This window comes from Nesoenas mayeri, assembly GCF_963082525.1.
Source record: "Nesoenas mayeri genome assembly, chromosome: 21".
NCBI lineage: Eukaryota > Metazoa > Chordata > Aves > Columbiformes > Columbidae > Nesoenas > Nesoenas mayeri.
In genome coordinates, this window is record NC_137571.1 from 3,078,860 (window position 1) to 3,093,666 (window position 14,807).

The window sequence follows — 14,807 nt, forward strand, 5'->3', positions numbered from 1 at the left end:
GCAGGTGGGGGTCCCTGCGGTACCCGAGGGTGGATGCGAGGAGGGGGGGATGCTTCAAAATCCTGCTTTTTGGGCTAAATTCCCCGTCATGGCTTTGGCAGCAAACAGCCCCAGTTTGAGCGTTATATTCTATCTGATTTTAGTGGGAACAGGCTCATTCTGGGCTCTGTTACAAGCTCATTCATGTAGTTGATTTGAAGCAGGGGAAGGCTATTCCTTTAAGAGGATTTCCAGCCCTGAACTCCTCCCATCCTGACACTTCCAACCTACATTTTGTCTTGAAAGGGTGGGAGTATTTTTAACCATATCACGCCAGGGAAGTATTAATAGCACAATAGGCTTGTGGAGATGCTGGTAGCCCTGAATCCATATTTTAAATTCAAGGAACTAATTAAGAACTGGAGAATAATTAGTGCTATACCCACTTTCATCCCCCCGCCCCGCTTCATTTGCAAAGAGCCAAAGAAAATGTCTTTACTGGAATCTTCCACGGCTGTTGAATATTTTATGGCTTCGCTATGCGTTGCTATTCTATGTCAAAATCGCGCCGCCTCCTTCGCTCCGTCCCAGCTGAAATGGCCAAGTGTGACACTTTCTAAATGTAATTAGTGCATCCCCACAAAACCAAACAAGCGGCCACAAGCCCCTTTTCGTGCTTCTCTCGCCATGGGCGGGCGGTGCAGCTCAGTTATCTTGCAGCCCTTGGCAGCGAGTTGTTTACAGCCTTCCCTGAATAGCAAAGCTCTCGCTGCTCCATATGGGAAATGCAAATTTGCAGATTCCTTTTGGGAGCAGCAAAGGAAAGAAGCAGCGAGGATGAAGAGAAGTGGGTGGAAGGTTCCCAGCTCGGTGAGGGGAAAGCAAAGCGAGGAGACCCCCGGACGCGCTTTCATTGCGTGTTTCTGGATGCAGGGGAGGTGGGAACCAGCGTCCATGTAAATCTGACCTTACATTGGGCTCCCAGGAGGGCACAACTGCACTGTCCCCTGTGCTGGGCACCGGGGAGGCCAAACCTCAAACCTGGGGTCAGGTTTTGGCCCCTCATGACAAGAAAGAGCTTGAGGTGCTGGAGCGAGTGGAGAGAAGGGAACGGAGCTGGTGAGGGGCTGGAGCACAAGTGTGATGGAGACTGAGGGACCTGGGGGGTTCAGCTGGAGAACAGGAGCTGAGGGGAGACCTTCTGATCTCTGAACTGCCTGAAAGGAGCTTGGAGCCAGGGGGGTCGGGCTCTGCTCCCCAGGAACAAGCGCCAGGAGCAGAGGAAACGGCCTCAAGTTGCGCCAGGGGAGGCTGAGGACCCAGAGCAGGACCCAGAACTGCACCCCAAGACTGATGGGGAATTTTCAGCCCCTACAACAGGGTTACAGGACAGTAGAAAAGTCCCTTGGTGTGCACACGGTGAGGACGGGAGCAGCGGGTGTTGCTGCCATCGGAGAGCTTCCTAAAGGCAGAAAGGCAAAGGGAGTTATGGGAGAATCCACGTGAAAATGCAATGGTTTGGCCTCCGCTAATTTAATTTTGAAGCATATCAGTCTGGTGGTGCAGACAGTGCAAAGGAACAAGTCTGAGCCATTTTTCCCCTGTGCTGGGCACTGGGGAGGCCAAACCTCGAATCCTGGGGTCAGTTTTGGGCCCTCAGGACAAGAAAGACCTTGAGGTGCTGGAGTGAGTTGAGAGGAGGGAACGGAGCTGGTGAGGGGCTGGAGCACAAGTGTGATGGAGACTGAGGGACCTGGGGGGTTTAGAGGAGGTTGAGGTTGGATTTAGGAACAATTCCTTCCCCAAAGGGCTGTGGGGCATTGAACAGGCTGCCCAGGGCAGTGCTGGAGTCACCAGCCCTGGAGGGCTGGACAGACAGACGTGAGGTTCTCAGGACACGGGGCAGGGACAGGGGTGGGGAATGGGTGGACTCGATCTTGAGGGTCTTTCCCAACCAAAACGATTGTGTGATTCTATGACTCCAACTGCTCTTCAGCATCTCGGGGGCTCTGCTGGTGCCCTGGAATGGTGTGGGAACGGCAGGACGTCTGGTTCCAGCTCAATGGCCTTGGGCAGGGTGTATGGAAATATGTTTTAATGAGTGTAAGGAGTGACAGCCCAGGCCAGTGCGAATGAATCTCGGGTCAGAAACCCACCTCCATATGTACGATGTGTGAATGTTGGGGCTGTGAATGAGTGGGTCAGAACGGCGCCCACAAGATACACACGGGAAACAGTCGCAACACGAGTGTGGTGTGTTTGGAATAACACTTTTTATTGAAAAACACCATCCTGTCTAACCTCTTGGTCCAGGCCTGTGTCTGTAAACCTATACATTGAGAACTGTTAATTAAAGAGGGCTCAGCTCGCCTCTCGCTGCTAACAAGACTTGGTGTCTGCGTGTCTGTCTGTCCGTGTCCGTCGTTCCCCATCGCTGCAGAGGTGTCTGCGGTCGCTCCCTCGGTTGAAAGTCTCTGGGCTCTAATAATAGTCGGGCTTATGTTGAAGCCCCATTCCTGCCTCTCCCCAGCCACCTGTTCTCGAGCAGCTCATGGAATTTGCATCGCTGAGCTCTTCTCCATGTTCACCAGAGGGTAAAGCTGGGAGAGATGGGGCACAGAAGTAGCTGGATCATGTAAAACCTCATTTTCTCAGGAAAAAGAACAATCAAAACCAAATCAGTAGATCGACCAGCTGGCTGAGGAGGGATCTCGTGGTTCCTTCCTCATGTGAAGCGAAGCAGAGCTCAGGATTTAGGAGCCAGACCAGATCTCGCTCAGCATCCCGGCTGCAGCCACTGACGTTATTTTAGGGTCTGTCACCATTTCAGTGCGTTGGAGAGTTTTTTGTGGGGCCTTTGTGTTTAGTTCATTAGAAGCTTATATTATTTTTCTACTCTAAAGCCTGTCGGCCCTTATCTCCATAGTATTTCGATACCATGCGGTACAGCGCTATGGCTGCATTTGAAGAGGCGAGTGTGGCATTCCGGGGTTTCAGCATCCGTGGCGAGCGCTTTTACTTGGTCATTTTATGGAGGAATTAGGTGAGTTTGAGCAAATTTCTCAAAAACCAAACGAGCAGAAGAAGCTCGACATTGATTAAAACAAAAATTAAATAGTTTCCAATAGCACATTGGCAAGTGCAAATTTGTTCCGAGGGGAACATTTTCTTAATGGTGTTTTTTGGTGTAAACATAGTGCCAGCTAAACACCCCCAGTAAATAAATATCTATTACCTTAAACACTTCTTGCCTGTGGAAGAGATTTCGCTGTGAGGGAGACACTCCCCACAAGTCATTTTGTTCTGGATTTCCATGGACTCCTCGGCTGTGCGTCAATTCAAATGTATTTTTATCTGAAGATCAGCGAGGCCTTTGCAGCCACTAATTTTCCTGGCGAGACCTTTGTTGGGAGCAGCAAATCACACCTGAGTGTTGTGTTCAGTTCTGGGCCCCTCAGCTCAGGAAAGAGATTGAAGTGCTGGAGGGTCCAGAGAAGAGCAACAAGACTGGGGAAGGGACTGAACACAAGCCCTATGGGGAGAGGCTGAGGGAGCTGGGCTTGTTCAGTCTGGAGAAGAGGAGGCTCAGAGCTGAGCTCAGCACTCTCTAGAACTACCTGAAGGGCAGTTCTAGCCAGGTGGGGATTGGGCTCTTCTCCCAGGCATCAGCAATAGGACAAGGGGGCACGGGCTTCAACTCTGCCCGGGGAAACTGAGGCTGGAGATGAGAAAGCAATTCTGTGCAGAGAGAGTGGTCAGGCATTGGAATGGCTGCCCAGGGAGGTGCTGGACTCACCGGCCCTGGAGGGTTTTAAACTGAGATTGGACATGGCCCTTAGTGCCATTTTTTGATAATGGCTGGTTTTATAAGACTCCAGTCGTCGGTGGCTGACTCGTCTCCTTTGAGTCCTGCGAAAGGAGCATTTTGGAATAGCTGCTGCTGGCAAACAGCACATTGCGATGTGCTTTGAAGACCTTTCCCTCCACCAGGATATTGCAGTCGCAGAACAAGTCCTGCCTGCGCTGCTCATTTAGTTGCTCCAAGAGGTGAAACTGATGAGAAGAATCTCCATTCCAGAAGAGATGAAATGAAACCTTGCTCTATAAAGAAAACAGTTAGACTCTTGACTTTGGCGGTGTGCAACTCAGCCAAAGATGTCAGACCCAGTTTTAGAGATATATTTACAAAAAATCTTGTAATTTAAAGACATATTTAAATAAATAATATGCATAACTATGCATTATTTCTCTCCAAGAAGAAAACAGCGATGAAAAAGCCAGATAAACCACTGCACACTATGTGGCACAGACATGTGTGCGACGGCAAGAAGCGTCTCCATCCTAAGGATGCAGGACAGGACTGTAGGACACAGTCATCTTGCCAATAGGACAGGCCCAAGCAGCAAAGCATCGCTTGTTAAGGGCTTTGCAAGGCCGGGTGTTGTACCTAAAGGCAGGCACGCAGAACAGGGCAAAAGCCCCTGCTTATATCCCCCCGAATCCCGGCCGCGATTTCCCTCCCCCGTTCCCCACTGGTTGCACTGCAGGGTTTACAGACCACCCCACCTGCCTCAGTTTACCTGTCTCAGTCATCTAATCCCAACAACCCCCTTCCCTTATCGATCTATTTAAAATACGCGTTCCTGGCTCTTTGGCTGCCCTTCCCCCTAGATTAACTTGTAAATACAGTAATCAGTTTGCATTCCGGGAGTAGTTCAGAGAGACTTTGTTTTACATTGAGGATGCATAGTCTGATGTCTCTCGGTCCTTCCCCCGGCTGGGGTCAGGGACCAGCTCCTCAGTTCTGTAAGAACAACGTTCCTTCGTTAAACGTGCTTACGGGATGTGTGAAACCCGCTGGCAGCTGCGCAGCCCTCGGATATTCCCGAGCAGCTGTGCTTGAGGACCGCGGCCGTGCCCTGAGCCGCCGCCACCGCGCCGCACCGCTCCAGCCGGGCCCGAGCACCCGCCGAACCCGGGACCAGCCAACAGAACCCCGCCCAGCCCGGACTCCTCCGCCATTGGCGGACGCCGCCGTCAATCACCCGCTCGCCCGGCCCAATTGGTCGCTCGACCACGGGGAGCCCGGGACGCCCGACGGCGCCGGACCCGCTGGTACCTGCGCATCTCCCCCTGGGGTGCCCCGTTCCACCAGCAACCTCTCACTCTCCGCGCTCCTCATGACTAATTGCGTCTGAGTGCTTCAGATGGAATAATTTATTTCTACATAAATGCGGTGTGGAGTTGTGATTTTTGTGATTTTTCCCTTCTATATTAACTCCTTTGAGACTCAAGCGTAACTCGGAGAGCAGGTGCTGCTACAGATATTCCTCAGTTTGTAACGTGGACACTTCTGCCTTCAGTCCAGCAGAAAGAGACCTGGGGGGACTAATGGACAGGAAGCTCAACATGAGCCAGCAGTGTGCCCAGGTGGCCAAGAAGGCCAATGGTGTCCTGTCCTGTATCCAAACTAGCGTGGTCAGCAGGACAAGGGCAGTGATCCTTCCCCTGTGCTCTGCATTGGGGAGGCCACACCTGGAGTGTTGTGTTCAGTTCTGGGCCCCTCAGCTCAGGAAAGAGATTGAAGTGCTGGAGGGTCCAGAGAAGAGCAACAAGACTGGGGAAGGGACTGGAACACAAGCGCTATGGGGAGAGGCTGAGGGAGCTGGGCTTGTTCAGTCTGGAGAAGAGGAGGCTCAGAGCTGAGCTCAGCACTCTCTAGAACTACCTGAAGGGCAGTTCCAGCCAGGTGGGGATTGGGCTCTTCTCCCAGGCATCAGCAATAGGACAAGGGGGCACGGGCTTCAACTCTGCCTGGGGAAATTGAGGCTGGAGATTAGAAAGCAATTCTGTGCAGAGAGAGTGGTCAGGCATTGGAATGGCTGCCCAGGGAGGTGCTGGACTCACCGGCCCTGGAGGGTTTTAAACTGAGATTGGACACGGCACTTAGTGCCATGATCTAGTAAACAGACTGGAGTTGGACCAAGGGTTGGGCTTGGTGATCCCTGAGGGCTTTTCCAACCCAGTCCATTCTGTGATTCTGCGTGATCGGGACAAGCAGCGTGGAGATGGGGAAGCTGCTGGGTAGCGAGAAATCCGATGGAGGTTAATACAAAGACTGCGAAATGCAGATAAAAAGGAATATTGTAGCCATTCTACTTTTGAGCGCAAGTTTCTTTCAAAATACCATCTCCTCTAGCAGGTTATTTATTAAATCTGTTAAAGTGGTTGACTCAGGTCAAACACTATATGTGATTTCTAGTTTTAAAATGACTTTGCTAGCGCGGTGGCTGTAACCAGTCTCAGGAAATACTTGCTGATGTTCCTTAAAAAACGTGCTTTAAAACATTCTCTGCTTAACAAACGTCAGACCATCCACCACGAGTGCTTAAGGGTGGCAATTTAATACTCAGAAAGCACATTTCCTTATTGGAGATTAAATATTTTTGCAAGTTAAAAGAGCCGCCGTGGGCTGAGTTCTCACCTAATTGTGTCAGTCTCTTTGTGGGATGTTTTGATAAGCGTGTTGGAGGCGACACTTTCATCTTCCCCCTAAACCTAATCACGTCGCATCCTAAATTCACACGCACCGGGAGCCCTCCTGATGGGACCCCAAATTGAGGGGCTTCGTGGTTTGTGCCCCCGAGTGTAAATCCCACGAGGGCGATGGCTTTAAGTGGGTGCATTTGTCACCAGATTGGAGGCACCATAACCCCTAGAACAAGTCATATTCCTAATTTATAGCCATTGTTTTCTCCTTTCCCTTTCCGCTATGATCTTTATTTTCCTCAAGATGCACAAATTCATCGGGATGATGTGGTTCGATTTGGGCTTGAAATGGTATTTTCCGTCTCAAACGCTGTTTTGGGGCTAAATAGGAGTAGGAAAAGGCTTTTATTGGTGATGAGGAATCCAGGAGACAAAACCTATTGCGGTCACGCAAGCCCGTCTGCTTAGAATCGCAGTCAATGTGTTGATAAACACGAATCAAATGCAAATCAAATCAAAGCTTTTCATAGACTCCTTGAGATCAGGCAAAAATAAACGCCACACAAACACACGAGTTTTATGGAACGTCCCAAAAATAAACCCGCTCTTGCAACGAAGCCAAAAATGTGATCGTCCACGTTGCGTTTCCAGCTGTTATTTCTCTTTGTGTCACAATAATACTCGAAGATTTTTGGTTTAGGTTGAAACCAGTTGTTGCAGGTGCTGAGAAGCCCAGGGAATACAATGGGAAGCATTGAGAACAGCCCCCGAATGACTTGTAGTTTTATCTCACCCCGCGCTCCCTCTTCAAAAGCAATAAATGATATTTCACCACCATCGTCTCTCTGGGGGGTGAGAACTGACACGGGTGCCAAACAAAAAGCCCCAAGCCCAGGAAGCCTCGTTTCCTCTGGGAAACCCCGAGATCATCCCAGGATAAGCCCATTGATTTTATTAAGAAGCATTAATGTTAAAGCATCCAACACACTGTTGTTCGACACGGGTGCTAATTAATAAATGATCAAGTAAAACACAGGCTGGTGGCATGGTGTCTTGGCTGCTTTGTCTTCCAGCGACATTTAATGGCATTTAATCCAAGCGCTCAAGATGTTTGATTTAAAAATGTGTGTTGTATGTGATATCTGCACATATCCCGCTGCTATTGAGCCAGAACCCCCCCGGACGCCCCCATCCCGACCCTGAGGGACCAAGCAGACAAACTATTTTGAACCTGAAATCCCTACAAATCCACAAAAAGGTTCTGCTGGAAAATGGCTCTTCCAACGCCCGGAGAAACCTCTCCCAGTTCTAGCGGCTCGGTGGCTGGATGTGGTTTCCATGGAAATAGATGTCAGATCAGCAAAAAACAGGGCAAGTGTTTAAAATAATCTCTGTTTTGAAAGCTTTATGCATTTCTGTCACAATATTAACCTTCCTCAAGGTAGGATTTTTTTTGGGGGGTGTTTAAAATCCTTGTTTTTAAGAGAGTGGGTCCTTTTTTTGGTATTTAGGATGCTGAGGCTGCTGTGCGGATCTTCATCATGATCTTCATTCGTGCTGCTCTCCGGCCACCTGCCTTTTGTGTGTGTTGGCTCTTGGTGTCACCCGAGTGACTGCAGCACAGAAAGTGCCCCGGGAATCGCACAGGAGTCGTTTGTACAGAACACGTGAAAATGCCGCCGGTTCATTTAAAGCACATTTGTGAGCGAATCACTGATTTACACTTGGGAAGCGATCCGCTCACAATGCAACCCGTAGGACAAGGACAAGTTGTTTGCGTGGCTGTTATATACGTAGTATGGAATCTGTATGAACAATGGCTTTTCTGGACCTGCTTTGGCTGGCAGGTGTCACCCCAAAGGACAGGGTGGCTGGCCCCCAAAACACACTGCCAGGGGCTGTGGGGCCGTGTGTCAGACCCACAGATCCGCTGTGGGGTTGGGCTGTGGTGGCCGTGACGCTGAGGTGACCAAAGGAACGTGGTGGGCGTCTTGATGGTGACCACAAGCCCTGATGTTACTGTGGCTCTGAGACAACCAGCCTGGAGGTGACCGTGTCCTCAGGGAGGTGACTGCGGCCCCGAGGTGACCATGGCCCCAAGAGAAGTGGTGGTGACCTCAAGATGACCGTGGCCCTGAGGCGACCAGGGGCTGTGAGGTAGGTGACTGTGGTGGCCTCTAGGCAGGTGGCCATGGCCTTGAGGTGACTGTGGTCCTGAGGTGACCAGGGACTCTGAGGCAGGTGACTGAGTTGGCCCTAAGGCAGGTGGCCATGGCCTTGAGGTGACCGTGGTCCTGAGGTGACCTGGGGCCCTGAGGAAGGTGACAATGACTCTGAGGTGACCAAGGGCCGTGAGGGAGGTGACCGAGGTGGCCTTAAGGCAGGTGGCCGTGGTCTTGAGGTGACCAGGACTCTGAGGTGACCAGGGGCTGTGAGGAAGGTGACAATGACTCATGACCAAGGTCTTGAGGAAAGTGACCATGGCCCCCAGGTGACTGTGCCCCTGAGGCGACCACGCCGACCACGCCTCCTGCCAAACACCCCTGAGGGCACCGGTGACCAGCCGAGGCCGCCCAGGGCCCCGCTCCTCCTCAACACCGGGGCGGCAGACAAAGGGAGTCCCGCCGTCCTCCAGGAGCGGGCCGAGAGCACAGCGAGGGGTCGCACGGCCGCGGGGCGGCCCGCGGAGGCGAGGGGCGTCGCGGCGAAGCGCCGCAGCCCGCACCGCAGCCCCGGCGGGCCCCGGGGGTCGCCGCCTCCCGCCGCCCCCGCCCGCCCGCGGGGAACTACGGCTCCCGGCATGCAGCGGGGGAAGGGGAGGGGGCGCGCGCGCCCCCCGCCTCGCGCTCCCCGCGGGCTCCGCCCTCCCCCCCCGTGGCGGGCGGCACGTGCCGATGCGCTCGGCCAATGGGGGCGGGGCGGGGCGGGTCACGTGCCATTGTTTGGCGCTTTTGTGCGCGGCGGGGCGGGCGGGAGCGGAGTGTGACCGGAGCGGCGGAGCGGACAGGTGGGTGCGCGGCGGGGCCGGGGCTGCGGGCCTCCCGGGGCGGGGGCGGCTGAGCGTCCGCGGCCCTTCCGATGCGGAGAAGGAGGGCGGTGGTCCACCGAGGGTCCGGCGCTCCGTGAGCTGGGCGGTTGTGCCGCAGCGGACGGGGTTTGAGGGCGGGTGTCAAGGCGAAAGGGGCCGTTGGGGGGTCTGCAGCCGTTTGGCGGGGGTTGGGGAGGGTGCCCCGCGCCTGTCCTTTTTGTCCCTTCTCGCGGGGGTCGCGTCCCCGCCCGCTTTTCAGGCGTCGCGGTGACAAAGGGAAGAGACTGCGGGAGACAATGGGAGGGGGGACGTCCCCAGACCCCGCAGTCGTGGTGGGGAACGGGGTGTCCATTGTCCTGGGAGCCGCTCTGTGAGGGGCGACGGTCTGTGAGGGGCGACGCCTTGCTGGCGGCAGCGGCGCCCCCTCCCCTCCCTGACAGGACCCCGCCATTGTTAGTGGCGAAGGGGCGGTGCCCGGGCGGCCGCGCCCCGACGCCATCGAGCTCGGGGACCCGCGGTTGAGCCCCGCTCGGCGGCGGTGGGATGTGGGGGTCCCCCCCCCATTTCCCTCCCGTCACCCCGGGGGAGCGGCGGGGGCCCGCACCTGCGGCGGGGGGCGGCAGGTGCCCGGATGTTACCGTTGGCCCCGCCCTCCCTCGAGCCCCCCGCGCGCGGGCTGGCGCGCGCGCTCTCGCTCCCTCCCCGGCGGTTTGAATTCGGTGCGGTCAGGAAGGCGCGTGCGGGGAGGGGGCGGGGCCTCCGCTCGGCCGGGCGGCAGCCTCGGCGCCGATTGGCTGGCGGCGGGGAGGGGCGGTACCGCTGGGGGCCGGGTGGGTGCGCGGTCCTAGCGCCGTCCGCTGCATCGTCGGCTTAAAACCGGGGGGGAAAAAACGCTCCTTTGGGGATCCTTTAGAGCCTTTTGTGGCTCTTTTTATTATCTACCTTTATAACAATGGGCGCTGCGCGCTGTGCGTGCTCCCTGTCTGTCGTGATGTGCGGCATCTGTCTTCAGCTGCACAGATAAAACGGAATTTTAAATAAGCTCGATGCGCACATTTGAGATCCTTTGGTAGCAGCAGCAGTCCTGGCTGTACTGTCCTGTTGTACGTTGTATTTTAATTCACAGAGCGTCTGCTCTGTGCGATGTTAGTGAAATATCCATAGCACTGTATGCTGCTGAAATAACGGTGAAAATAGGAGTCTTTGTTTGCCTGCCCTAATTACCATGGAGTAAAATGAACTGAAAATGCCTGGCTATGCAGTTGTACATACAGATTCTGCGTTGCCAATAGTTGAAATATCTCAGCTGTTCACAGCAATGTCCATCAGCCTTGGCCCCATGGGCTGGCTGGAATTACTGACTGCCATGATCCGCCTGACTGTCCTTTGTTCAGCAGCTCTACTTATGCTTAGCCATTTTAATTAGGAGTTAGAAGAAATGAAATTGATGTACTTACTGTTCAGAGGCATGTCTCTTTGTTATCTAGGAATCCATCTGATTGAAGTTATCACAGACTTGGCTTCTGGAGTAATTTTGTCTTGGTCATGGCTACTTCTGGTATGTAGTATTATGTTGTAAGTGATCTTGTGTGTGTGTTTTTTTTCTTCTAATTTCCTCAGAAATAATTTAAAATATAATATAGTAAAATAAAATGTCGTTGCTGTGCTTTCCTGCCATCTCTAGGCTGCTTTGGAGAAGGTGCTAAAACCAAGTGCTTGTGCAAAGGCAGCAGAAGCCTCTCGGAGGAGGCTGTGAGCAGATGGGCTGCAGCTCGTCTGCGCACCATCTGCTCTGTTAGCGGAGCTGTCATCCAGACAGCTCGGCGATCAAAACTGGTGCCGCTGACACCACGCGGGGCTGAGGTGTTGGAAATGAGAACGCTGCCTTACAGATTGCTTTGAAAACTGCTTTCAGCTCTTGGCTCTGTCAGGTTTTAGGCGAATGCCTTGAATTCTGCCTCTGGCTTGTTATTGGAGGAAGAAATTTAAGTGTTTTTTAATTTTCATTTGAAGTACCGATAAACTTGCTTCATGACCTTGGATATTAAAGACTAAAATAAAATGTGGCATCAAGGAAGAATTTCAAACAAAATTGCCGACCACGGCGCTGCTTCTGCTTGAAACAAAACCATCAGCTCAGATGCTGTGTCCTAAAGTGAGCTCTGTGGCATTTAAGCCAGTTTCTGGCTTAAAATACTGTTTGTTTGGGTTTTTTTCCCCGTGTTCCTAGATATTCAAGTGAAGGAACTGGAGAAGCGTGCCTCTGGGCAGGCCTTTGAGCTGATACTTGGTCCCCGCTCGAAAGAAGCAACCCCGGAATTCCCTCTTTCTCCCCCAAAGAAGAGAGATGTGTCATTGGAAGAGATCCAGAAGAAGCTGGAAGCAGCAGAGGAGAGACGCAAGGTAAAATTGAAGCAGTAGGTTCAGTGGGCTCTACTTAGCTAGTCTATGCAAGTCGTGTGTGTGTGGGGGGGGTTAATTGTGACAAGCAGTTTGCATTGTGATAAATGGAATATTAATTGAATTTTGGAGTCTCTGGGGTTTTACAAACCTTTGTTCTGGTCTACAAGGCCATACCTTTGTTCCCAAAGTGACCTTGAATAGTCACTTGAAAAACACATGGTGCATTCTGAGAAGCAAGAATCTTCTAGGAAAGATCTGTTGCTGTTCACATAAAGGTCCATGTTCTTTTTTTCCAGAAGAACCCAATTTAATAAGACTTGCAAGTATTGACAAAAACTTAACGTTGCTGGTAGTTTTTAATGATGAAATCTGGGTTATGTGGGTGGAGGAAGCACCACGGAGCTTTGGCCTGTATCATGAATTTCTGCTGTTTCACTGGAGAAGAGCACAAAATCTCTTCTCTCAGGAGTTGTGAGCAACTCGACTGTCTCTGTAATTCATCTATTTTATGATCAAAGCGTTTTCTCTGTTCTCTCAGTCCCATGAAGCAGAAGTCTTGAAGCAGCTCGCTGAGAAGCGGGAGCACGAAAAAGAGGTGCTGCAGAAAGCGATCGAGGAGAACAACAACTTCAGCAAAATGGCAGAGGAGAAGCTGACCCACAAAATGGAAGCGAACAAAGAAAACCGCGAGGCACAAATGGCTGCTAAACTGGAGCGCTTGAGGGAGAAGGTGGGTGTAGAATCCCAGTTCGCCTTTTGGGGAGGGATTATCCATGTAAAAACAGGCTCAATAAAACTGAGCGGGGTGGGGGGGCTGTGAATCGATGGACGTCCTGGGAGTTGTGTGGTGCTCTGAGCTTGGGGGATTATTACATCTCCAAAAGGCTTTGCCAAAATCTTCCTCTCAGGGCAGAGGGATGGAGATAGAGCAGCGTCTCGGTATTACAAAGCTACATCCTCCGGTTTGGCAGGTTCCCGATGTGAGTGGGGTGGGAGGGGAGCCGGGGCGCTCACGTTGTCCCTGCTCGTGTCTTACAGGACAAGCATATTGAAGAGGTTCGAAAGAACAAAGAAGGCAAAGACCCCGGTGAGGCCGAAACCGACTGATTTCATTCTGGCAACTCTCTCCCCCACCTCTAAATATCCAAAGACTGTACTGGCCAGTGGTTTTGGTTTTTGTTTTTTTTTTTTTAAGTTTCTAGAAACTGATGTAGAACTGTAAAATTAGATCCAAACTGTACACTTTCTTTGGGGGCTAGAGGGGAGACCTGACATGTTTCACTTTTTCTAAAGTGTTGTGCTATCTTCTTGTTGCATCCTTTTCTACTCCAGCGCGCTTGCTGCTGGGTTTGGTGGCTAGTACTGTATCAGCTCTGTTTGTGAAAGGAATATGTGGTACGCTGTTCCATGCTGAATATCTGTTACACGTCAAAAATCCCAGTCTGCTAAAATACTGCTGTAACTGAGTGACTAAATAAAGCTGCACAGTGCTGTTATGAGACTTACTTCTGAAGAAATGACACGCGGAACAAAATGGGTTAGCCGAGGTCTGTTGGGCGCGAAGGGCCGCAGCAGCCTGGCCGCTTTTTCCCTAGAGTGTGCTCATTGTCTTAATTTTACAATCGGAGCTTTGTGTTGACACCTCAGCAGTTGTCAGCTGGTGTGTTTTTGTCTGAAAGCGTTCAGAACCACCTCCCTTTGGATGCTGACACTTCAATAAACGAGTCCTTGTTACCACATGACTGATCTGAGGGGGTTCTTTTCCTTTTGTGTTTTTTTCGGTAAGGGTTTCTAGAAGATGCCTCGTGCTATTGAATAGCGACTTGTGTCTTGTTCCCAAGTCAGGAACCTGCTCAGTGCTGGGACCGGAGATGCTCTTGGGGATGAGAACTGGTTTTGATTTGGTTCTGTGCAGGTGTTTTGGGGCAGTGGGACAAACTGAAGATGAACTCCTGCCCACAATGAGATGTGTTTAATGTCTTTGTGGGGTTTTGGGCTTTCTCTTTTGGTGGTGGGTTTCTTTTTTTTGGGTGGGTGGGATAGCTACAGCCGTACTTGTGCTGTGAGGAAAGATGCTGTTTAGGTAGATTGGGCTCAGAGTTGCTGTACCGCATGGGTACCTTAAACAACCAACACAAACCCCCTTCCGATAAGGACACCCGTAGGCATTCATCTTGTGTTAAATTACTTAAAGCCTCTGGTTTTGTGTTTGTCACATACACCGATGGGCACAGTGGGATACACTTGGTCCTGTCTCTTCCCCCTTTTGCATCTGGGTTTGTTTTCAGATTAACTCCGCATCTGGTGCTGGCCAGGTGACAGATTTGCATATCCCGAGGATGGAGAAGCTGGTAAGGACTTTATTAAGGGGCTAATTGAGTCCTGGACTACTTGACTCTTCTTCTGGGCTTGCTGAAGAAGGAACCTCAGCTTAGAAAGCTTTCATGTGTCACACTTCACTCGTGATTGCATCAGAGTTGTGCTTAACCAAAATCTGATATTGCAACAAAAGAACAGTGAGATAAGCCAGGCTTGATGCTGGAGGGCTGGGACTGGATCTGCTGCCTGAAGGATTTTCAGAAGCCTTAGGATCCTTCGTAATTTAAGGTAAGAGGCTGCACCTGCGCCTGTTGGGGGTTTTTAGTGGCAAATATCAGTGTTGTGTAAGCTGAGAGCACAGGGCTGCGAGTCAGGATCCGCCTGGGGAGGGAATACAGAGCTGGATTGGGAGCCCAAGGCTGCCACCCTGTGTAATGTGCTTGTGTAGTACCGTATAATGGAGGTTTGATTGCTGCATCAGGTCCTACACACAAACTGGGCACAATTAGCAATCAAAAAAAAATCAGCTCTTCATTTTAATGTATTTTTTCACCTGCTGAATAAAGACCAAGCATCCCAAATACTACCT

General features: G+C 51.7%; 1 protein-coding gene across 1 annotated transcript; it reads left to right on the forward strand.

Annotated features, from left to right (window-relative positions):
- The first annotated feature begins 10,981 nt into the window (after positions 1–10,981).
- On the forward strand, positions 10,982–13,314 carry STMN1 (stathmin 1). The gene is made up of 4 exons (XM_080357535.1): positions 10,982–11,054; positions 11,727–11,899; positions 12,438–12,629; positions 12,938–13,314. The coding sequence occupies exons 1-4, from the start codon at positions 11,042–11,044 to the stop codon at positions 13,004–13,006; spliced, it is 447 nt and encodes a 148-aa protein (XP_080213661.1). The 5' UTR covers positions 10,982–11,041; the 3' UTR covers positions 13,007–13,314.
- The last annotated feature ends 1,493 nt before the right edge of the window (positions 13,315–14,807 follow it).